At 44.0% G+C, this 26405-nt stretch overlaps 1 protein-coding gene across 2 annotated transcripts in view; it reads right to left on the bottom strand.

The window, feature by feature from the left end:
* The window catches only part of LOC141147244 (contactin-associated protein-like 5), a 514695-nt gene that overhangs the window by 139674 nt on the left and 348616 nt on the right, over positions 1-26405 (bottom strand). For both annotated transcript variants that reach the window (XM_073634437.1, XM_073634436.1), the window contains exon 13: positions 22870-23070. In XM_073634437.1, coding sequence (XP_073490538.1) covers positions 22870-23070 — 201 coding nt within the window. The remainder of the gene's footprint in view (positions 1-22869; positions 23071-26405) is intronic.

Below are 26405 nucleotides of genomic sequence, written 5' to 3'. Positions count from 1 at the left end.
CCAACAGACTAAAGGCTGTAATTAAAGCCAACTCAGTGATTCTGTTTTTAACTCTTTTTAATTTTTTTTTACATGTTGGTGTTATATCTTTCACTTGGATGTTATAAGTTGCACTGAGTAAATACAGCTGGATAAAACAAAAACTGTGTCTGCCTTCATTTCAGGCTGCAAAGCAACAAAATGTGATTTTTTTAAAGGGGGTGATTCTTTCTATACCCACTGTATACAGTGCACCTGGAAAGTATTCATGGCGCTTCACTTTTTCCACATTTTATTATGTTACAGCCTTATTCCAAAATAGATTAATGTTATGATTTTCCTTAAAATTCTACAAACAATCCCCCATAATGACAATGTGAAAGAAGTTTGTTTGAAATCTTTGCAAATGTATTAAAAATAAAAAATGAAAAAATCCCATGTACATAAGTATCACAGGCTCCTCCCATGTACATAAGTATCACAGGCTCCTCCCATGTACATAAGTATCACAGGCTCCTCCCATGTACATAAGTATCACAGACTCCTCCCATGTACATAAGTATCACAGACTCCTCCCATGTACATAAGTATCACAGCCTTTGCCATGACATTCAAAATTGAGCTCAGGTGCCTCCTGTTTCCACTGATCATCCTTCAGATGTTTCTACAACTTGATTGGAGTCCACCTGTGGTAAATTCAGTTGATTGGACATGATTTGGAAAGGCACACACATGTCTAGATAAGGTCCCACAGATAACAGTGCATGTCAGAGCACAAACCAAGCCATGAAGTCCAAGGAATTGTCTGTAGATCTCCGAGACAGGATTGTATGGAGGCACAGATCTGGGGAAGGGTACAGAAACATTTCTGCAGCATTGAAGATCCCAACGAGCACAGTGGCCTCCATCCTCCATACATGGAAGAAGTTTGGAACCACCAGGACTCTTCCTAGAGCAGGCCGCCCAGCCAAACTGAGCGATCGGAGGAGAAGGACCTTAATCAGGGAGGTGACCAAGACCCCGATGGTCACTCTGACAGAGCTTCAGCGTTTCTCTGTGGACAGTGGAGAACCTTCCAGAAGAACAACCATCTCTGCAGCACTCCACCAATCAGGCCTGTATGGTAGAGTGGTCAGACGGAAGCCACTCCTCAGTAAAAGGCACATGACAGCCCACCTGGAGTTTACCAAAATGCGCCTGAAGGACTTTCAGACGATGAGAAACAAAATTCTCTGGTCTGATGAAACAAAGATTAAACTCTTTGACCTTAATGCAAGCATCTTATCTGGAGGAAACCAGGTACCGCTCACCCACTGGCCAATACCATCCCTACAATAAACCATTGTGATGGCAGTATGATGCTGTGGGGATGTTTTTCAGTGGCAGGAACTAGGAGACTAGTCAGGATTGAAGGAAAGATGAATGCAGCAATGTACAGAGACATTCTTGATGAAAACCTGCTCCAGAGCGCTCTCGACCTCAGACTGGAGCGAAGGTTCACCTTCCAACAGGACAACGACCCTAAGCACACAGCCAAGATAATAGAGAAGTGGCTACAGGACAACTCTGTGAATGTCCTTCAGTGGCCCAGCCAGAGCCCAGACTTGAACCCGATTGGGCATCTATGGAGAGATCTGAAAATGTCTGTGCACCAACGCTCCCCATCCAACCTGATGGAGCTTGACAGGTCCTGCGAAGAAGAATGGGAGAAACTGCCCAAAAGTAGGTGTGCCAAGCTTGAAGCATCATACTCAAAAAGACTTGAGGCTGTAATTGGTGCCAAAGTGGCTTCAACAAAGTGTTTTTCATTTTTAATAAAAGATTTCAAACAAACTTCTTTCACGTTGTCATTATGGGGGATTGTCTGTAGAATGTTGAGGAACATAATGAATTCATTTTGGAATAAGGCTGTAACATAACAAATTGTGGAAAACATGAAGCACTGTGAATACTTTCCGGGTCCACTGAATATATATAAATTTGTGTTGTTTTTTTTTTTTTGCCCAGACATAGACTGACTCGAAGACCTGGAACAAACATACAGGTTAGGAGCTCCACTTTCTCGAAAATATATAGGTAATAGACAAAATAATTGGCTCTCTTTAATGATGAAGAAGCACAGGGAGAAGAAAAGATTTGTGGGCTGATTTCGATCTGTCTTTTGTTGGAGATGGTGCCAAGATTTGACACACATAAGTGACACCCCACTCGTAAGGAGCAATCAAAGAGAAAAGGGTTCGGCGTGCGAACTGGCAGGGGGCCGTGAGCCTTGAGATGAGCGGCGGTGGCACTTCGGGGAGTCCAAAGCCTGCAGACGTTTAATTCTACACAGCAACCTACAAATGAATGCCGTATGACTACCCTTGTACCTTTCCTACCTCTTATCCCATAACACACCAGCCAATTATCACATCACACAACATGCCAACAATGCAACATCCTAACCCAGGGGACAGCAAATTGTGGAAAATTGCACGGCAAAAATCAATAGCTTTTCTTCTGGGGTTGGATGGTCTATAATAACCAGACCTCCACCCAGAAATAAAAGTCACTTAAGTGTGCCGGATAAATGGCCACCTTGACCGAATAAACTGTCTTAGGTTTCTGGAATAACCTGCCTGTAGTCTGATGTTTGTTCACTCCTGAGTGACTCTGGGATGTCTTGTTATCCCTGAACACCGGGAAGATATAAAATACACAAATTATTGCGGCTCTGTATTCCACAATACATTATTAACCACTTCAGCTCTGAAAGGTTTACCCCCCCCTTTCAGGACCAGGCCATTTTCTGCGATACGGCACTGCGTTACTTTAATTGACAATTGCGCTGTCCTGCAATGCTGTACCCAAATAAAATTGATGTCCTTTTTTTCCCCACAAATAGAGCTTTCTTTTGTTGGTATTTGATCACCTCTGCGGTTTTTTTTTTTTTTTTGCTATAAAAAAAATGAATATTTTTTACTTTCTGCTGTAAAACATATCCAATAAAACAATGTAAAAAAATCGAATTTCTTCATCAATTTTGGCCAATATGTATTCTGCTACATACTAAAAAAATCCCAATAAGCGTATACTGATTGGTTTGCGCAAACGTTATAGCATCTACATACTATGGGATATATTTATGGTATCCAGTAATTCCCCCCCGGCAACACTGATCATCCTACCTGCCCACATCTGATTCATCCTGTTGCCTGGGCCCCCCTACTGGCCTGGGCCCCATACAGGAGGATCGGTTGTACCCCCCTTATCCACGGCCCTGACCCAGGGGTGGATCCAGGGGGAAGGGCAACGGGGCAATTGCTCCCCCTGAGAAAATAGTGAGCGGGCAGGCTGGTGAGCAGGCCGGTGAGTGAGTGAGCATGCCGGTGGGCGGTTAGGCTGGTGAGCGGGCTGGCGTGTCACTGAGCGAGCAGGCAGGTGTTCTGTCAGGAAGCCGCTACCCATCTGAATATGCAACTGAAGTGAAGTTGCGTCGTGCCCATCTTGGTACACCCACACTCGTCCGCAGTAAGCCTGGAGTTTTAAGTCGGCAAGCAGACATCTTTATACACCCACCACAGTCTTGCTTTTCACAGTTATTTTTAACAGTAAACTCAACTTATATTTCACTATATAGGCTGAGTTTACTGTTAAAAATAACTAAAAAGCAAGACTCCGGTGGGTGTATAAAGATGTCTGCTTTGCCGACTTCTAATGCTAGGCTTACTGCGGACAAGTGCGGGTGTACCAAGATGGCCGCAATGCAACGTCACTTTGGTTGCATATTCTGATGGGTAGTGGCTTTCTGACATCATCTCTCACCGCCCACCCTGTGTCACGGCAGTTCAGCTTCTGACAGAACACCGCCATCACTGTGCAGGCGCGGGCAGCAGGGAGATTACATCATCTCTCACTGCCCGCCCTCACTCTGGGATACAGCCACTGGCAAGTGACAATCCGCATCTTGTGCCAGGCGACATTGGCAAGTGACAATCCACATCCAGTGGCAGGGGATTTGGTAGGTGACGTGCAAGTGACAAACTGCATCTGGTGGCAGGCAATGGTGGCAAGTGACATGCTGCACCTGGTGGCAGGCAACGGTGGCAAGTGACACGCTGCATCTGGTGGCAGGCTTCGGTGGCAAGTGACACGGTCAGGACTCCCATCGATTCTGCATTGTGAGTTGAACTATTTAATTTTATAATAACCTGACACCATATCAACCATGGCACCATGATGATTGAAGCGCCAACACCAGCCATTGCCCCCGACAAATTGCCTGCAAAATTTTCTGGCAGTGCCCCTCCCGAGACTAGACTTTGGATCTGCCCCTGTACCCACCCAAGTTTAATTCCCTGAATAAAACAAAACAAGCTATGGACTGGTCTGTGTTACTAAGTGGATGTAAGATGGACGTGTGAACCACAACTTTCAGCAACCCCCAAGGGGGCATGGCTACCCTTGCATCCCAGCTACCACTGTGGTCTCTGAAGCAGCTAAGCACAGTTGTAATATGTGGACACATGCGGTGGCCCCCCTGCACTTCACCCAAAGAGATCTTTGGAATTGGCCTTGAAGGGCCTCCCACTGGCCAACCACCTTTCTACAGACTGCTGCAAAACTGACCTTCTCAGCATGAGCTCCCAGTATGAATCTCGAGGTTTAATTTGAACTTTTCACCGGAGTATATCTTCCGGGCATCAAAAGGCAGACAAGTGTAGAGGCACTATTATGATTCCGCTAACAAAGCACATAGAACAAGCAGTGAAAAAGGAGGCAGGTTATACTGAGTCTCCTGTTTATCCAAAGAGATCATGGGCAACGCGCTTGTTATGTTCTAGTTTTTGATCTGACGGGGTTAAGTTACCTAACAGAAAAAAAAGAACAAAAAAACAACAAAACCCCTAGAAGTTAACAATAGTCACAGGGCACATAGAAGCATTGTTTGGATACCAACATGTCTAGTTCTCTAGAACACCTCTGGCTTAAAACAATTGTCTGATGTGGGTCAGAGGAGGAAATGTGTCAGAAGAACCCGGTCACGTGTCTCCACACGGTGGAGAAAACTCAAAGGGACGTGACATGAAAGAATAGAGCTCTGTGAAATGTGAAAATATATCTAAAGCCTTTTTTTTTTATTCTGAATTTAGTATGTAAAGGCTTTGAAACCCATGTCATGTCCTCAACTTGAGGAACACATTTCTTCTGATGTGAGCTGCAGCGGAGAGAGCTCCTGGAATTCGTGGCCTCCAACCGCCTAATCATAGGACACTCAGACTCCGGCTGTTTCAAATTCAGCAGTGGAATTTGGATTTTTTTTGGGGTTGTCTGCTGAAATTGCTTGGTGACAGAATAGACCACATGTGTCAAAAACAAAGCCCGCCAGGCCATTTAACCACTTCAGCCCTGGAAGGTGGTACCCCCTTCCTGACCAGGCCATTCCAAATGGTGGAGGGGGGATTTTTTTTCAGGGGTTGGGCTTGGCTCCTTAATTCCAGTAAAGGGAACTCTTAAGACGTCTTAAGACATTTTGAACAATTTCATGTTCCCAACAGTTTGGGGATGGCCCCTTCCTGTTCCAACATGACTGCGCACAAAGCAAGGTCCATAAAGACATGGATGAGCGAGTTTGGGGTGGAGGAACTTGACTGGCCTGCACAGAGTCCTGACCTCAACCCCATAGAACACCTTTGGAATGAATTAAAGCGGAGACTGCGAGCCAGGCCTTTCTCCCAACATCAGTGCCTGACTTCACAAATGGGCTTCTGGAAGAACGGTCAAACATTCCCATAGACACACTCCTAAACCTTGTGGACAGCCTTCCCAGAAGAGTTGAAGCTGTTATAGCTGCAAAGGGTGGGCCAACTCAATATTGAACCCTACAGACTAAGACTGGGATGTCATTAAAGTTCATGTGCATGTAAAGGCAGGTGTCCCAATACTTTTGGTAATATAGTGTACTTTCAGGCCGCTCTGATTCCCCCCCCCCCCCCCCCTCCCAGTGGCTGTAGGGAAATAGAGAGAATGTGTGACAACTGATAATGTCTGAACAATGAAGTCACCCATAGGCTTACTATGGCTCATCCATTGTCCATGCACTCTCCTCTCCCCTGCTGGTAGTGGCTGACACGGGAGATGACCACATGACCGGACTGGAGGAGCTAAAAGTAGGTAAGTATAAGCATCTTTCTTACACAGGTTAGTTAGTATAAGTGTTGGGAGGTGGGGCTTTTTGAAGACTATTTAGGATTAGCCCGAAATTCTATTGTAACCTCTTCAGGACCGCCCACCTGCCCCCATTGTACTGCGGATGGGAGGCTCCTTCCGGCACAGGGTATGTATGTTGTTTGTTGCTGGCCTCCTCCAGGTACAGGACTCCTGACTCTCACTGTGATTAGACACAGTGGCATTTTGTCAGCAGGTCCCAGCCGATGATTAATCGCTGGGACCTGCTGATCAGTCCTGTCCAATCACAGCCCAGAGCCCTTCGTTGACAAACATAGGGCTCTGTATAGAGGGAACAATATCTTTGTTTCTTCTCCCTGCAAAACAGGGGGAAGGAAAAAGGAGATTTTTAGTGAAAAGCAGCACACATTACACAAATAACACTTGTTAGGCACACAAATACCTCTTAATTGCCCTAGATGTTAACCCCTTTCCAGCCAGTGTCAATAGTACAGTGACAGTGTATAGTATTAGCACTGATCAGTGTATTAGTGTCACTGGTGATGTGAGTGTCCGTTAGTTCCCCCCAGCATCAATTAGTGTCAGACTGTCCGCCGCACTCACTATCCCATTCTAAGTCGCTGATCACCGCCATTAGTAGTAAAAAAAAAATGTTATATACCGTATATATATATATATATATATATATATATATATATATATATAGTATCTCCCAAAAGTGAGTACACCCCTCACATTTTTGTAAATCTTTTCTTCTACCTTTTCATGTGACAACACTGAAGAAATGACACTTTGTGACAATGTAAAGTAGTGAGTGTACAGCTTGTATAACAGTGTAAATTTGCTGTCCTCTCAAAATAACTCAACACACAGCCATTAATGTCTAAACCGCTGGCAACAAAAGTGAGTACACCCCTAAGTGAAAATGTCCAAATTGGGCCCAAAGTGTCAATATTTTGTGTGGCCACCATTATTTTTCAGCACTGCCTTAACCCTCTTAGGCATGGAGTTCACCAGAGCTTCACAGGTTGTCACTGGAGTCCTCTTCCCCTCCTCCATGATGACATCACGGAGCTGGTGGATGTTAGAGACCTTGTGCTCCTCCACCTTCCATTTGAGGATGTCCCACAAATGTTCAATAGGGTTTAGGTCTGGAGACATGCTTGGCCAGTCCATCACCTTTACCCTCAGCTTCTTTAGCAAGGCAGTGGTCGTCTTGGAGGTGTGTTTGGGGTGGTTATCATGTTGGAATACTGCCCTGCGGCCCAGTCTCTGAAGGGAGGGGATCATGCTCTGCTTCAGTATGTCACAGTACATGTTGGCATTCATGGTTCCCTCAATGATCTGTAGCTCCCCAGTGCCGGCAGCACTCATGCAGCCCCAGACCATGACACTCCCACCACCATGCTTGACTGTAGACAAGACACACTTGTCTTTGTACTCCTCACCTGGTTGCCCCCACACACGCTTGTCACCATCTGAACCAAATAAGTTTATCTTGGTCTCATCAGACCACAGGACATGGTTCCAGTAATCCATGTCCTTAGTCTGCTTGTCTTCAGAAAACTGTTTGTGGGCTTTCTTGTGCATCATCTTTAGAAGAGGCTTCCTTCTGGGACGACAGCCATGCAGACCAATTTGATGCAGTGTGTGGCGTATGGTCTGAGCACTGACAGGCTGACCCCCCACCCCTTCAACCTCTGCAGAAATGCTGCCAGCACATCATACATCTAATTCCCAAAGACAACCTCTGGATATGACGCTGAGCACCTTACCTCAACTTCTTTGGTGGACCATGTGAGGCCTGTCCTGAGAGGAACTTGTCCTGTTAAACCGCTGTATGGTCTTGGCCACCGTGATGCAGCTCAGTTTCAGGGTCTTGGCAATCCTCTTATAGCCTAGGCAATCTTTATGTAGAGCAACAATTCTTTTTTTCAGATCCTCAGAGAGATCTGCCCTGGGCATTGTGGTATCATGTGAGGTGGGGGGGAGCACCACACAGAGATTAGGAGAGGGGATTTGTGTTGGAAGGGGGAATATTGGGGGCAGGAGGGGGTAAGTATTGTTCTAGTAGTGGAAATTTGGGGAGGGTGCTAAGAGTTGTGATTTAGGGGGATTTGCTTAGGGAGGGGGACTGGGATAAGAAGATTTGTGCTATGAGGGGGATTTGGGTAGAGAATTTGTGGTAGGATGGGGCATTTGAGCTGGGGGGAATTGGGGATGGGGGGCAAAGATCTGTGCTGGGAGGGGGGATTTCAGCAGGGGGTGGATTTGTACTGGGAGGAGGGGCAATTTATGCTTAGGGGTAAGCATGCAGATTAGTCCTCAGTGTTTTTTTGGGGGATGGATTTTTGCTGACACATAATGCTCATACATCTTGGGGATGGCACAGCTTGGCATATTCACCCTCGGCTCTAGATGACCTTGTCCTTGCCCTTGGCTCTAGATGACCTTGTTCCAGTACTGGCTCATGAAGGGGGAAAGGCAAAGTACAACCAAAGCTTGTGTGCTATTCATTTACACTCCTGTGACCCATTTTCAGCAGACAGTGGGCTGAAGCCCACTGTCAGCTGACGTTACAGAACCAGTAGTCCAGGCTGGAGAAAGATCATGACCATATGGTCGGGATCCACCCACATGCCTGGACCGGCACCCAGCTCAGCCTCCCAACGATCCAATGAAAGCCTGAGCCGGCTGCTCCTGCCCCCCCCAGTGAGCATAGTGGGGAGAGCAGAGAGCTGGTGACTGACAGTCACCAGCTCTCTACGCAGGCAGCACGGAGAACCGAGCGATCGGCGGCTGTACCGTTATATTGTCCCATACATCTAACCTTCACACTCTCCTTTAATATTAAAATAGCAATTTGTTGAGCAGCTCCCTAATCAGTTTACCAGCCAGACCTGCTAACACATTTCATGTCTTTGAAATTCTGATATTTGAATATATTCAGATCAGCTATTTGATCCAAAAGAAAAGAAGCCGAACTCGAAGCAGATTTTATTCTGAATCCATCAATACGATGTTCTATGAAGACATATTATGGAGACATTTGGTCTCCTCCACGAGATGGGTTGTGATTGGCATGGAAACAGCTATTTGTTTCCCAGCTGTCAAAGTCAACAGTTGGGTGATAAGCAGATCTCTAAGCTGAAGCCAATTGAAGTTAATTAAGGCAGATACAAGTGCGGAGTCCCAGAAACATTAATCACCCGTTTCTTATTCCGGGAAGGTTCTGCAACAGTTGGTAATCTAATCGCAGATGTTGGGACACGTTGCATGCCAGCGGTTCCAGGTACAAGACTCCAGAAAGACCAGCTGGTTCTGATCCGAAACCAAAGACTAGAGCACCTGAAGAGAACTGAACCAAGGTGGGGGCTTGCCCATTCAGTTGATGTACTTATGTTTCCTGTTTAAACGGATTTAGGAAAAGAGAATTGCATGTGGTGAGAGGTTTTGAGGCTTCAGATAAGCAATCAGTTGTCTGAGAAAGGAGGTACAGGTCAGTGTGACCTCCCTTCCCTACCCTAGGCCTGACTTCATCTGCTATACAGTACAGTGCAGCAATTAGCATGTGTATCATGACACAGCATGGTGGAGTCAAGAGCCAAAATAATTTTGCATACTTGGCATAAGTTGGGGGGCACACGTGCTCCCAAGTGCACTTTTGCCGACCATCGTATTAGCCAGACAATCTTCTTACATGCCCCTCCTTCATCTAAAAAGAGAATCTCCCACTTTATAAACTTTAATCAGGATACCATCCAAAAAATATCCAAAAAGATTGGCACCATGGCAGGATCTTGTAGACATAAAAAAAAGCTTCATTAGGACAGTTTTGGATCGAGTAGTGAAGGGTTGGAACCTCCATAAGGTTTGTACAGCTGTGTCCCCGTTGGAGAGATTTCCAACATGCCATTAAAACCTCTCGCAGGTTCTAACAGTGACAGTTAAAGCGGAACTTCACACAAAAAGTGAGGTCCCACTGGTTTCGCTCCCTCCCCCCAGCCTGTAAATGAGTTACAGGTTATTTTTTAGATGGAGGGCCAGCGATTACTGATTTTTTTTAGTACCCGTTCCCACTTTCCCAATGCTCGTCTAGCCAAAGTTGGCATCCCTTGCCCTGCCCCCCCCCCCGTCACATGTCTCAGGAGGCTGCAGGACCATTCAAAGAGCACTCACACATAAGTAGCGGGGTGCAGCTGTGTTTCCTCGGGAATCCACATCCAAGATGGCTGCGACAGGAATCCACAATTGTAAGAGTACCTGGCGTCCGGCACTGGTAAGTACCTGATTTTTAAAAGTCAGCACCTACAGTGATTAAAAAACTAAAAACAAGCTGAAGAAGTTCCTCTTTCACTAACTTCATTTTGAGGGGCCTCAAATATGGCGCCTGGCAACACCAAAGGACTGCACATAATATTCAGCGTACATAATGCTACAACAAACTAATACAGTAGATGATGAAAGAGTTCAGACATAATATAAAGCAGTTTGAGGATGAGGCAGGAGACAGAGACCGGGGCCATGTTATGAGAGACTGCTGGAAATGCTCCAACACATGTGCACCCTACAAAATGATGGACACCACATTTAATATTCCTGACAAGATCCACGATAAAAGAGCAGGAAAAAAAATTATATGGTTTACCTTGGTAGACAATTGACCATCACACCTATATGAGCTTGTTGGACTCTGTGAAGGCCACTTAATGCCTTTAGACCAAACCATGTCTTTATGGAGTTGGCTTTGATTCCACCTTCCTCCTACAGTGTGTATAACAGCCCCCTAAGGTATGGATTTTATATAAGACCAGGGCTTTTTTTCAGGGGGAACTTGGTGGAACTCAGTTCCACCACCTCTGGCTCAGACCCTTTGGTGCCTGCTCACCACAATTGCTTGGAAACACAGAAGTCTGGTTTCTGTGTTTACAAGTGACAGCTCTGAACTCTGTGTGTAACCCCAATGAACTCTGCACTCTGTATGTAACGCAATCCTGATATTAATGCCCCTTAAAGACCCTTCTACTGTTTGTGAAATATGACCACACCCACTATTTGATGTGATTTGGAGGGTGTGTGGGGGAGGGGTTTTGGGGGGTCGTGGGTTGAGTTCCAGCACCTATTGTTTGAGAAAAAAAGCCCTGTGTAAGACCATTCCCAGTTCAGCCCAAAGGTGTTCAGTAGGTTTGAGGTCAGGACTCTCAAGTTCCTCCACGCCCAAACTAGTTGCACCATGTCTTTACGGAGCTGGGAATTTGTGCCCATTTGTGAGGTCAGGTAGTGATGTTGGATGAGGAAGACCTGGCTCACAATCCTAATTCATCCTAAAGGTGTCCAGTAGGATTGAATATTTCTGTACCCTTCCCCAGATCTGTGCCTCCATACCATCCTGTCTTGGAGGTCTACAGACAATTCCTTGGGCTTCATGGCTTGGTTTGTGCTCCGACTTGCACTTTTAACTGTGGGACCTTCTATAGACAAGTGTGTGCCTTTCCAAATCATGTCCAATCAACTGAATTTACCACAGGTGGACTCCTATCAAGTTGTAGAAACATCTCAAGGATGATCAGTGGAAACAGGAGGCACCTGAGCTCAATTTTGAGTGTCATAGCAAAGGCTGTGATACTTATGTACATGGGATTGTTTCCTTTTTTAGTTTTAATAAATGTGCAAAGATTTCAAACAAACTTCTTTCACGTTGTCAAAGGGAAGGTCCTAGTTAATAGTACCTAAAGACAGGGTGACACTGTAGGTACTTGGGAAAAAAATGTGCCAACGTCCCCAAAATTGTCAATATAGCAATATGGAAACAAAATAAGTGGGACTTTGGGGGCACAAGGATATTTAAACTATAAAAACGGAGGAATGTTTTTTAAATTTTATTACATAGTACAAAGAAATACATATTGATTTAAAAACAATACAAACTACATGTAAAACCTTGTTACATATGCCAAGTGGATCCTATCCTGCATTAAACATTTTAGGTCTTGCCTATAGTGTATAAACTCCAACATTCAAAATTACAAGGAAAAGGAAACCTTCCCCAGGAAGTAGTGGTTATGAATGTGGAACTGAAATTGGGTGGAGTTGCAGGTCTGGTAGTCCACTTGGGATGCTCTCTCTCTGCTCAACATGTTTCACGTTGTAGAACGCTTCTTCAGAAGCTAGAGGTTCATTTGTAAGTAATGCTGTGTAGTAGTTAGGGTAATGTTAGCAATGAAGCAGGCAATCCCTTGATTGCAGACAAAACGTAGGTAGTTGTATCTAGGAAGTATCAGAGGCAACAGACAAAACCGAGAACTCCCAAGGTAATAAACCAAATGCAGCCTTAGATGTAGATAATAGCTATAATAAGCTATAGTTCCAGAGTAGAATGGGAGACATCACGGGCTGCACCACTGCTTCAACTGGAGATACCGTCCACATATAGCCATATAATATAGCTATTATCTACATCTAAGGCTGCATTTGGTTTATTACCTTGGGAGTTCTCGGTTTTGTCTGTTGCCTCTGATACCGCCTAGATACATCTACCTACGTTTTGTCTGCAATCAAGGGATTGCCTGCTTCATTGCTAACATTACCCTAACTACTACACAGCATTACTTACAGTACAAATGAACCTCTAGCTCCTGAAGAAGCGTTCTACAACGTGAAACATGTTGAGCAGATAGAGAGCATCCCAAGTGGACTACCAGGCCTGCAACTCCACCCAATTTCAGTTCCACATTCATAACCACTACTTCCTGGGGAAGGTTTCCTTTTCCTTGTAATTTTGAATGTTGGAGTTTATACACTATAGGCAAGACCTAAAATGTTTAATGCAGAATAGGATACACTTGGCATATGTAACAAGGTTTTACATGTAGTTTGTATTGTTTTTAAATCAATATGTATTTCTTTGTACTATGTAATAAAATTTAAAAACCATTCCTACTTTTTTATAGTTTAAATATCCTTGTGCCCCAAAAGTCCCACTTCTTCAGTTTCCATATTGCTTCTTTCACGTTGTCCTTATGGAGTATTGTTTGTAGAATTTTGAGGAGAATAATGGCTTTAACATAAAATGTGGAAAAAGTGAAGCGCTGTGAATGCTTTCCCAGATGCACTGTATATACAGTAATACTCAATGTTAGGGATTTATATATGACAAATCCCTAACATTTATATACACATATATATTTATTATCCCTTATTACTTCAATACTCAACATGACTAAATTGGCATTGGGTATTGGGTGTGCTTACTTTATTTTTGACATTTCATCCTGTATTAAAAAAATTTTTTGGTGTCTATCCAGCTTCCTATTTATCTCATTTAGACATGTTTTTTTCACAATCCTCTGCATATCATAACTTTGTTTATCTGAACCACCTTGATATCAGATCTGTCCATCAAGAATCATCCCGCCATTTGTAGGACTCATCAATAATTTAAACATCCAAAGTCATCTGCGTCCCGTCACTGAACATCTCCCATAAATGAAATATTTCCCCCTCGCTGGGACACAACAGCAAATGTTGTTTAACGTTTCATCAGCCCAAACTGAACCAGCCGGTGTTTTGCATGAAATGTATTTTTAATGAGACAAACGTTTTAACTCTGACTCCTTGATACAAACATGAAGACTATAAGAAGCAAAGACTTAATTATTAACTTGTATCATTTTATCTCTAACTCTTATGCCCCGTACACACGATCGGACTTTTCCGACAAGGAGACCGTGGCATTTTGTTTGAAGGTTGTTGGCTCCAACTTGTCTTGCATACACACGGTCACGCAAATGTTGGCCAACAATTACGAAAGTGGGAACGCGGTGACGTACAAGACGCACAACGAACCGAGAAAAATGAAGTTCAATAGCCAGTGCGGCTCTTCTGCTTGATTCCGAGCATGCGTGAACTTTTGTGCGATGGACTTGTGTACACACCATTGGACTTTCCGACAACAAAGTTTTGTTGGCGGAAAATTTGAGAGCCTGCTCTTTGTTGGCGGAACGTCCGACAGCAAATGTTCGATGGAGCATACACACGGTTGGACTTTCCGACAACAAGCTCCCATTCAACATTTCCCGTCGGAAAATCCGACCGTGTGTACGCGGCATGAGAGTAGAACTGAACCCAATCACTGACATCTCAGAACACTTCCAACATGTTAATGTCCCTTCAAAAGTCATATTCAATCTTTTTAAATCTGCAGCTTGCATTAAAGGACAGATGCCCCTTTAGTGAAGTTGTCCTTTAAAAAAAAAAAAAAAAAAAAACAACAAAAAAAGCCTAAAACCTGCAGCCCACATGGTATAATACTGACTTTCAGCTCAAATTCTGCGATCTTATGTACTCATGGTGGCTTCCAGTGGCTCCTTAGATTACAAATCACCCAAACAAATGAATAGGGCCACTAGCAACATGTGTAGTATGGAAAGAAGCGAGCCAGGACCATGTTGGAGAAAATGATCGCTGAAACAGGGGGGGAGGTAAGTATTATCTCAGGTGGGCTGCATTCAAGGGTGTTGGGGCATTTAATAACCACTTGAGCACAGAAAGGTGACAGGTACTCTTTTTGGAGGCATCAGAGATTTATTAGACCTCCAAATGCCTCCCATGCTCTCCAAAGCAGCTAACTAAACACAGCTCATGGAACCGGAAGTGATTAAATCCTCAGCGCTGCCAGGTTCATTCTTCACAAAGGAGATGGGGAAACTGATGTTCCTCCATCTCCTCTGTGTAAAGCCACTCTGGCCTTTTCCTGCAGTCCTGGGCTCCCCTAAAGAACAGGAGAGCCAAGGAACCACCATGGGCAGAGGTGCTGTAAAAGTAATCTTTACAGTTGTCCAGATCACTTTTTCAAAACAGCCAATCGCCAGGGGAAAAAAAAGGTACCAAGATCATGGCTGCAACTGCAATTGAGGGGCAACTCCATAGACTTTCATTGGTGACATTCAGCATTGGTGTCATGGTCAGGGGTCAGGCTCAGAGACCAGTAGCTATAGCAGTAGAGAGGCACCCACTGACCAGCTGGATGAGTACACAAGCAGGTCACCCTGGCGGGTGACCCGGGTTCACCCAAGGTGATGGGTTTAAGCACTAACCAGTATTCACTAGAGTTCCTGATGGTAGAGATGGGCTTTGCTGTGTAGCAGATATAGCAGGTAGGGATGAAGCAGAAGCGTAGTTAGTAAACAAACCAAAGGTTGGTAACAAGTGGTTGAAGGTTGGGATCAAGCAGAACCGTAGTAGAGGAACTAGCCAAAGGTTAGTAACGAATGGTACTGTGTATAAAGAGCAGGATATTGGCCGGAGAGAGCACAATAATCTGGCAAAGAGGAAGTGCAAAGGCATGGCTTAAATAGGAAGTTCATGGGAGGAGCAAAGAGTTCAAGGTTCACTAGAAACAAGGTACAAGGAAAAATTATCCAAGTATTGAGAGAGGATGCAGTAGAGCATCTCAGGTGACTCAGCAAGTATAGCTACTACCAGACTCAGCAGAGGTTGTGGGTTCAGATTCCGGTCCTGATAGGTGGCAACACCCACCGAATACAACATGCTGTTAATTTTATGCCACAATCGCAACTTTTTTACAGCCCTGCGTGGCTGCATGGCCTGGTTGAGGCAAGTTGTTGGAGGGTGGTGAAACTGCCTGGCTTTACCACTCCCCTAACAGCACATGTGATCAAAGCCTTAAAAGAGAAGTTTGAGGTTTATAAAAGAAAAGAAACCTTCATACTCACCTCTATGCTGCAGCTGTCCCAGGTTGGCTCTAAGACTGAAAACTGAGAAATTACATGACTGCTGATCACTCAGTTCTTGGTCTGCTCTGAGCAGAGAGCAGTGACTGTCAGTTACCGCTCTCCTCTATATCTCCTCGAGCGCTCACTGTAGTCCCGGGCAGGGGAAGGGGTGGGTGCAGCTGACTCCAGGTCTTAGCCGCACGCTGAGAGGTTGAGCCAGCTGTCAATCAGGGAGCTAGGTGGATCAGGATCTTCCCAGAGTCTGGAGTGGCTCAGCCACGTCAGATGTCAGCTGATAGCCCACTATCAGTTGATTCTGGGTCATAGGAGAACAAAAGTAAATGCACCCCTACAGTGAGTGAAAAAAGTATTTGATCCCCTGACGATTTTGTACAGTTTGCCCACTGACAAAGAAATGATCAATCTATAATTTTAATGGTACAGTTTATTTTACCAGTGAGAGACAGAATAGCAACAACAGTATACAGAAAAACACATTTCAAAACAGGTATAAATTGATTTGCATTTTAATGAGTGAAATAAGTATTTACCCCCTTCGCAAAACATGAATTAGTACTTGGTGGCAAACCCTTGTTGGCAATCACAGAGGTCAGATGTTTCTTGTAGGAGGTCACCAGGTTTGCACACATCTCAGGAGGGATTTTGTCCCACTCCTCTTTGCAGATCCTCTCCAAGTCATTAAGGTTTCCAGGCTGACGTTTGGTAACTCGAACCTTCAGCTGCCTCCACATATTTTCTATGGGATTAAGGTCTGGAGACTGGCTAGGCCACTCCAGGACCTTAATGTGCTTCTTCTTGAGCCACTCCTTTGTTGCCTTGGCCGTGTGTTTTGAGTCATTGTCATGCTGGAATACCCATCCACGACCCATTTTCAATGCCCTGGCTGAGGGAAGAAGGTTCACACCCAAGATTTGAAAATACATGGCCCCATCCATCGTCCATTTGATGCAGTGAAGTTGTCCTGTCCCCTTAGCAGAAAAACACCCCCAAAGCATAATGTTTCCACCTCCATGTGTGACGGTGGAGATGGTGATCTTGGGGGTCATATGCAGCATTCCTCCTCCTCCAAACACAGCGAGTTGAGTTGATGCCAAAGAGCTTAATTTTGGTCTTATTTGACCTCAACACTTTCAGCCAGTTCTCCTCTGCATCATTCAGATGTTCACTAGCAAACTTCAGACGGGCCTGTACATGTGCTTACTTAAGCAGGGGGACATGATGGGCGCTGCAGGATTTCAGTCCTTCACGGCGTAGTGTGGTACCAATTGTTTTCTTGGTGACTATGGTCCCAGCTCTGCCTTGAGATCCTTGACAAGATTTCCCCATGTAGTTCTGGGCTGATTCCTCACCGTTCTCATGATCATTGAAACTCCACGAGGTGATATCTTGCGTGGAGCCTCAAACTGAGGGAGATTGACAGTTATTTTCTGTTTCTTCCATTTGCGAATAATCGCACCAACTGTCGTCACCCTCTCACCAAGCTGCTTGGCGATGGTCTTGTAGCCCGTTCCAGCCTCGTGTAGTTCTACAATCTTGTTCTTGACATCCTTGGACCGCTCTTTGGTCTTGGCCATGGTGGAGAGATTGGTTGGTTGATTGCTTCTGTGGACAGGTGTCTTTTATATAGGTAACAAGCTGAGATTAGGAGCACTGCCTTGAAGAGAGTGCTCCTGACCTCAGCTTGTTACCTGTATAGAAGACACCTGGGAGCCAGAAATCTTGCTGATTGATAGGGGATTGAATACTTATTTCACTCATTAAAATTCAAATTAATTTATAACTTTTTTGAAATGCGTTTTTTCTGGATATTTTAGTGGTTATTCTGTCTCTCACTGTTAAAATAAACCGACCATTAAAATTATAGACTGATCATTTCTTTGTCAGTAGGCAAACGTACAAAATCGGCAGGGGATCAAATACTTTTTTTCCGCCACTGTATGGCCAAAAAAAAGCTTTATCCACACTCCTTTTTTGAAACCAAACATTTAGCTTGAGTTCTACTTTAAGATGGAAAAAGTTCTTCCAGGCATAGTTAGGATAAACCAAAACTTTCCCCCCCGTTGTGCTTTAGGCTTTACCCAAAAATAATTGCAAAACATCAGCCAAAAGGGAACAGACAAAATCCATTCAGAAAATAAACTTGCGCTTCTGCCGGGATGCTATTCTCGTCTCCACCTGATAAGTATCTCCTAGAAATTAATTCACGCCGGGCTCCAGTGTGCGTTTGGAGTGCTGTTTGCATGTGATGGGATTTATTAAGTCCTCCGGTAGACCGCGGGGACCGCGCAGCCTGCAAAGCTTTGGGAGAGTTATTGAGGAGTTATTTTTGTCTGAAACAGCAAGTTCCTGAAATGTTATTACCTGTCAGTCTGGGCGCAGCTCAGGAAATTGAACCGTTCTTCCATCGCCTGGATGTCAGAAAATCCAAATCTCAGGATAGAGACATAGAGACAGGCAGGTGACAGCTCTGCCTTGGATCCCATTTCTGGGCTAACTGGCTGAAAGGTCAACATACTAACGCTGAACCCCAGGATAAGAACACATTGTCTAGTTAAATGTATATTCTTGAATCTTAGAGGTATACACTATATCACCAAAAGTTTTGGGACACCTGCCTTTACACGCACATCCGCAAACTGCCGTTAGCTGTACGTCGGTACTTTGGCGTAGAATGTAGAATACCGGGGTTGTGGCAGCAGATAGCTGCCATAACCCCAGTATTTTCCTCTTTAGGATAAAAGTGGTCTCTGCGGTGGATTCGCCGCAAGATCACTTTTATCGGCGGGGGGGTGGGGGGGTGCGAAACGATCCGATGCTTTCCCCTCAATAGCATGGAGCTGAGTGAGGGAAAGATGGCCCCCCACTCGGCTCCATGATAATGGATGACGGAAGCGACGTCAAACATCACTTCCACCCAATGGTCTTAAAGGGGAAATGATTTTTTTTTTGAAAAAATAAAAAGACATTTTTTTTTTTTATTGTATTTAAGTGTAAATGTGAGATCTGAGGTCTTTTTGACCCCAGATCTCACATTAACCGCTTCCTGCCCGCCGGCCGCCAAATGACGGCTGGGTGGCGCGGCTCTCGTTCTGGGTGGACGTCATATGATGGCCTCCCAGAGCGCCTGCTCTCATGTGCCTGTGGGGGCGCGCATCACGGCGATCGGTGGTGCGGTGTGTGAGTCAGACACACCGCTACACCTTCCTCGGTAAAGAGCATCTGACGGAGGCTCTTTACCAGGTGATCAGCCCTGTCCAATCACGGCTGATCACGATGTAAACAGTAAGAGCCGGTGATCACCTTTTCCTCACTCGCGTCTGACAGACGCTAGTAGAGGAGAGTCGATCGGCTGCTCTCCTGACTGGGGGGTCTGTGCTGATTGTTTATCAGTGCAGCTCCCCCTCAGATGCCCACCCAGGACCACCAGGATGCCGCCAGGACCAGCAATGATGGCCACCACACTGGATCAAAAGGTATGCCATCCTAGACCACCAGGGAAATGGCAATCAGTGCCCATCCCCAATGCCTGCCAGTGCCATCAGTGATGCCTAACAATGCCATCTATCAGTGCCGCATATCAGTGCTCATCAGTTCCACGTATTAGTGCCCATCAGTGCCATCTTACAGTGCCCATCAATGGCCAGCAGTGCCGCCTATCAGTGCCATCCATAAGTACCATCAGTGCAGCCTTTCGGTGCCCATCAGTGTCGCCTACCAGTGCCCATCAGTGCCCACCTATGAGTGCCCATCAGTGCTGCCTATTAATGCCCATTAGTGCTGCATATCAGTGCCACCCACCAGTGCTGCCTATCAGTGCCGCCTATCAGTGCCCATCAGTGCCACCTCATTGGTGCCACCTCATCGGTGCCGCCTTATCAGTGCCCATCAATGAAGGAGAAAACTTACTTATTTACAAAACTTTATAACAGAAACAAAAGAAAAACTTTTTTTTTTTTTTTGTCAAAATTTTTGGTCTTTTTTTATTTGTGTAGCAAAAAATAATAAAATGCAGAGGTGATCAAATACCACCAAAAGAAAGCTCTATTTGTGGGGACAAAATTATAAAAACTCTGTTTGGGTACAGTGTAGCATGACCACGCAATTGGCATTTAAACAGCGACAGCGCTGAAAGCTGAAAATTGGTCTGGGCAGGAAGGGGGTGTAAGTGTCTGGTATTGAGGTGGTTAAAGAGGTCCTGTTATGCTTTTTACATTGTTTACATTGTAATAGGAAGAAAAGTGACACAATATTTTTTTTTTTTAAATGGACCATGTAAAAAGAAAAAGCAAAAAAAAATAAAATAAAAAATTTAAAGCGCCCCGTCCCGCCGAGCTCATTTGCAGAAGCGAGCGGATACGTAAGTCGCGCCCGCATATGAAAACGGTGTTCAAACTACACATGTGAGGTATCACCACGATCGTTAGAGTGAGAGCAATAATTCTAGCAAAACACCTCCTCTGTAACTCAAAACTGGTAACCTGTAGAAATTTTTAAATGTCGCCAATGGAGATTTTTAAATGCCAAAGTTTGTCGCCATTCCACGGCCGGACAGGTTTGGTATCAATTTACTCGGCGTAACATTATCTTTCACAATATAGAAAAAAAAGTGGGCTAACTTTACTGATGTCTTATTTTTTAATTCAAAAAAGTGTATTTTTTTCCATATATAATGTTTGGGGGTTTTAAGTAATTTTCTAGCAAAAAAAAGAGGCTCGGTCCTTAAGTTGTTAATGTCATCCCAGTCTTAGTCCGTAAGGTTCAGTATTGAGTTGACCCATTACCTTTAGGGAGTACAAAATGTCAGACGGAGTAAACAATCCCCCTTCATTGGTGTAATTGGGAGGAGTTGTGCCCTTCATTCGTGTCATTGGGAGGAATTTGCCCCATCATTGGTGTCATTGGGAGTAATTGTGCCCTCCATAAAAGTGAGCAATTTGCTGCATCAAGCCCCCGGGCTGCAGTTTGGAGACCACTGCCCTACACCTTTCTTGGTTGTACTCCACTTCCTCTGGGAATGATTCAGTGGTGGCCACTCATAAGGGGTGCAGGGGCACAACCCCCTAATTCATTCACACATGATTAGAGCCTCTAATTACCTTCAAAAAGGGTGCTCTGCGCCCCGAGCCCACCCACTTGTGTGACATTAGTGAATTAATATTTGCTAATTTCTTCCTGCTTCTCCTCCTGGCCAATCAGTAACCGGGACCTGAGACCCGATTGACTGGGAGTCCTAGGACGTGATTGGCTGGGAGTCCCAAGACCCGATTGGCCAGGAGGAGAAGCGAATGCCAGGACTCGAGAGGAGATGCAGGGGGGGGGGGAGCCGCCGAAGCCGTGACCTGGATGGGGTAAGTGCGGGGCTGGCGGGTGGCCTGGCGGGTGACGGGCGAGTAAAGCGGTGATCGAGTGGGCAATTGATCGAACGTGGGGGGGAGGAGTAGGGGGGAAGTGAGGGGGCCAGGTTTGTTTGCCAAAAACAATTTAGCACCATCCCCCACTGGAATGATTGATGATAATTCTGTATTGAACACAAAGGCCATTGGTATTTTTTTTATCTATAATATATTTCTAGTAATTGTCCTTATGTTGAACACATGTTCGCCTCTATAACAAATAATAAGTTAGAATAGGGATCCTTATTCCTCAACACGTTTCTCGGATGTGCTCCTCTTTCTCAGGGGATGATTGATGTGCTAATTCTGTGTTAATCATAAAGACAATTTTATATTTTTTTAAAAATATATTTCTAATAATTGCCTTCATGTTGAACAAATGGTTGCCTATACATTGCCTATAGGCAACAATATAGTAGAGTAGGGATCCTTATTCCTCTACGTGTTTCTTGGAAGTACTCCACTTCCTCAGGGGATGATGCAAATTCTATGTTAAGCATCAAGGCTAATTGATATATATATATATATTTATATATATATATATATATATATATATATATATATATATATATATATATATATATATATTTATTTATATATATTATATATTTATAATGTATGCCTAGTAATTGCCTTCATGTTGAACACATGTTTTCCTATACATTGTCTATGACAAATGGTATAATAAACTAGGATTCTTTATTCCTCTACACGTTTCTCGGATGTACTCTACTTCCTCAGGGGATGATCAATGCTAATTCTGTGTTAAGCAGAAAGGCAAATTAATATTTTTTTAATATATATTAACCCCGCGGGGTTGCACGAAATTTAAAAAAAAAAAAGTGTGTAAATAGTGTGGCTTAACTTAGCAATCAAAAATAGGGAAATAAAAAGAAATACAAAACAGTAGACATGTGCACTGCCGAAAAATGTGTTAGTTTTCGTTTCATTCGTTTTCTTTTTTTCTTTTTTTTTCAGGTCATTCTTTATGTTTGCAATTCGTAAATTTGAAAATTCGTAAATTCATAAATTTGTAAATTCGAAAGTCCAAAAGAATAACTAACTAACTAATAATAACTAACAATTAATTTATAGGTATTGGAATTTTCCTTTCAAATTTGGCTGATAGTCAACATAACGAATACGAATTAATCCGAAGTTACGAATTACCCGAAATAACGAATGCCGCATCTAAACAAATGGAACGGAACGAATTAATAATACATTATAATAATAAATAGTTTTTATTATAATTATTATTCATTATTATTAATTTGTTACGTTTCATTCGTTTAGATGCAGCATTTGTTATTTTGAATAATTCGTAACTTTGGATAAATTCGTATTCGTGAATTTATGAATTTTCGAATTTACAAATTTATGAGTTTACGAATTTTCAAATTTACAAATATTCAGAAAAATTAGTTAAACGGGTTTTCTTTAATTCGGATATTCCCGAATTAACGAATGTGTTGAAATTAGTTAAAAAACAAATCCGGAACTAAGCGAATTGCCTACGTCTACAGAACTGATAAGTGACAATAGAAGTTTCAACTATTAAAATGTTCACTCACTTGGAGAATTAAGGAGACGCGAATGTTTGCAGTGATAAGCCGCCTCCTGCTCGCAGTATTCCGCGTTGTTGATTAGGGCCTCCATTTGCTCCGCGCTGCCTCCGTAGTTAAATGCCGCGGAGTACGGCTTCCCAGAAATCGTCCCACGCACGGCAGTCAGATCGGTGATTTCGTGTTGAACGATGGTCCAAATCTTCTCTTCTGTTGGGGGAAATAAAACACCCCCAAATGTTATGTCCATTTTTAAATATTTAATTGTATTTCATTTTTTGTTGATAAATGCCAACACATACATGGGGATTTTTTTTTATTTATTTTTCCTTCTTTTTTATGATTTAGTTGCCTATATGATAGACCTGGCCAACACCCAAATGAAGTAGAATGCACAGTATCCGCCTGACATCGCCGCTAATTACCAGGCGGTGACTTGGTGGTGTCAGCCTGCAGCAGGAAGTGTGTTTTTACTGGCGGGATCTCCATATAAGAAACTTTGTAAAAGATTCACAAAAACAAAAATGTTAACCACCTCAGCTCCGGAATGTTTTACCCCCTTCATGACCCGGCCATTTTTTTGATATTTAGCACTTGGCTACTTTAACTGGCAATTGCACGGTCATGCAACACTGTACTCAAATGAAATTTATATAATTTTTTTCACACAAATAGAGCTTTCTTTTGGTGGTATTTGATCACCACTGTTTTTTTTTTTTTTTGTTTAATTATATAAACCAAAAAAGATCGAACATTTAAAAAAAACAAACAAAAAAAAAACAATATTTTTCTTTCTGCTATAATGCCGCGTACACACGACCGGACTTTCCAGCAGAAAAGGTCTGACGGAATGATTCCTCGGACATTCCGATCGTGTGTGGGCTTCATCTGACTTTTTCTTTCTAAAATTCTGAAGGACCTAGAAATAGAACATGTTTCAAATCTTTCCGACGGAATCAGTTCCTATCGGGAAAACCGTTCGTCCGTATGCTATTCCGACGGACCAAAAACGACGCAAGGGCAGCTATTGGCTACTGGCTATTGAACTTCCTTTTTCTAGTCTGGTCGCACGTCATCACGTTCTAAACGATCGGACTTTGGTGTGATCGTGTGTAGGCAAGTCCGTTTCAGCGGAACTCCGTCGGAAAGACCGTCGGAGTCTATTCTGACGGAAAGTCCGGTCGTGTGTACGCGGCATAAGAAATATCCAATAAAAAAAATGTAAAAATCTGATTTGTTCATAAATTTAGGACAAAATGTATTCTGCTACATGTCTTTGGTAAAAAAATCCCAATAGGTGTTTATTGATTGGTTTGCTTTAAAGTTAAAGGCGTCTACAAACTATAGTAAACGGCGGGGGTCCTCAACCCCTGGGCTTCGGCCCAGTACCTGGCGCACTGTCTGAGGTGCGGTGGCGAGCGAGCAGGGAGATGACATCCTCTCTCACCGCCCGCAAACTTTACAGCTATTCTGCCATCACAGCGGGGCCGGTACACTGTTGGAGGTGAGGCGGGCTAGCAGAGAGATGTGATCAAATATCACTGCCCTCCCCACATCACCGCTGTTCTCTCTCTTCTGGAACCCACCACTCCAGGCCTGCCTCTGTGTTCTTCAGGCCTGCCTGTGCTGCCACCACTGCAGTGACAATCTGCATCTGGTGACAGGCGAAGTGGCAAGTGACAAGCTGCATCTGGTGGCAGGTGATGGTGGCAAGTGACAAACCACATCTGGTGGCAGGCAACGTGGTAAGTGGCAAGTTGCATCTGGTGGCAGGCGATGTGGCAAGTGACAAGCTGCATCTGGTGGCAGGTTATGGTGGCAAGTGACAAACCACATCTGGTGGCAGGCAACGTGGTAAGTGGCAAGTTGCATCTGGTGGCAGGCGATGTGGCAAGTGACAAGCTGCATCTGGTGGCAGATTTTGCATTAAGGTGAGTTCAACTATTTAATCTTATATTGCAATGTAATAATATAAATAACGGGCTTCCATCATCCTGACACCATATCAACCATGGTGTCGTGATGATTGAAGCGCCAACACCAGCCATTTCCCCGACAAATTGCCCGCAAAAAGACGCATAACCCACCAGGGCCTTGGCACAATTTTCTTCCACAGCGACGCATCCAAGTGCCAAAAAGGTTGGGGACCACTGGTATAAAGTATATACTGGAATTTGTGGGGGCTAAACCATCACTTCCAGGACTCCTTGTTCTTCTTTACACTGAAGATAGTTCTTAATGACATTGGCTATATGTTTGGGGTGGTTGTCCTGCTGCAGAATAAATTTGGGGCCAATCACACACCTCCCTGATGGTATGGCATGATGGAGAAGTATCTGCTTGTATTTCTCAGCATTGAAGACACCATTGATCCTGACCAAATCTCCAACTCCATTTGCAGAAATGCAGCCACAAACTTGCAAGGAATCACAACCATGCTTCACTGTTGGCTGCCGACACTCATTATTGTATCGCTCTCCAGCCCTTCCTCCAACAAACTGCCTCATGCTGCAGCCAAATATTTCACGTTCTGACTCATCAGTCCAGTCCGGAGTACCTGCTGCCATTTTTCTGCAGCTCAGTTCCTATCTTTTCCTGCATAGTAGAGTCACTTAGCCTTGTTTCCACGTCGGAGGTATGGCTTTTTGGCCGCAATTCTTCCATGAAGACCACTTCTGGAAAGATTTCTTTGGACAGTAGATAGGTGTACCTGGGTCCCATTGGTTTCCACCAGTTATGTGCTGATGGCACTGCTGGACATCTTTCGATGTGGAAGGGAAGTAAGCATGATGTATCTTTCATTTGCTGCATTAGTTTCCTATGCCGACCACTGCATCTACGCTCCTCAACATTGCACGTTTCTTTAGGCTTTTTCAAAAGAGCTTGAACAGCACATCCTGAATCCCCAGTCTGCTTCAAAATCTTTGCCTGGGAGAGACCTTGCTGATGCAATATAATTATCTTGTGTCTTGTTGCTGTGCGCAGTCTTGTCATGGTGTATGACCTGTGACAGCAAACTGTCTTCCACAACCTCACCTTAGTAGCAGAGTTTGGCTGTTCCTCACCCAGTTTTAAGCCTCCTACACAGCTGTTTCTGTTTCAGTTAATGGCTGTGTTTCCAACCTACATATAAAATTGATGACCATTAGCACCTGCTAGGTATAATTGGTTAATAATATACCTGACTCTAATCCTACAAAATTCCTGACTTTGTGCAAGTGTACAAAGTGTGCAAGTTTAAGAACTAATGCTGGTTTGAAGCCAAAGGGTAGTCAAACCAAATATTGATTTTATTTAGATTTTTGCATTTTGCAATTTGTGAATTGCTAAAAATTACAAATGAAAAACATTTTTTTTGAAAGCATTCTAACTTTACAGCATTTCTTTACCCCTGCCCAAAACTACATTCAGGTCCATAAATATTGGGACATCAACACAATTCTAATCTTTTTGGCTCTATACACCACCACAAAGGATTTGAAATGAAATGAACAAGATGTGCTTTAACTGCAGACTTTCAGCTTTAATTTGAGGGTATTTACATC

The sequence above is a fragment of the Aquarana catesbeiana genome, linkage group LG06 (genome assembly GCF_042186555.1).
Source record: "Aquarana catesbeiana isolate 2022-GZ linkage group LG06, ASM4218655v1, whole genome shotgun sequence".
NCBI lineage: Eukaryota > Metazoa > Chordata > Amphibia > Anura > Ranidae > Aquarana > Aquarana catesbeiana.
Note: the sequence above shows the minus strand (reverse complement) of the source record. Positions and strands in the feature narration are given on the sequence as shown.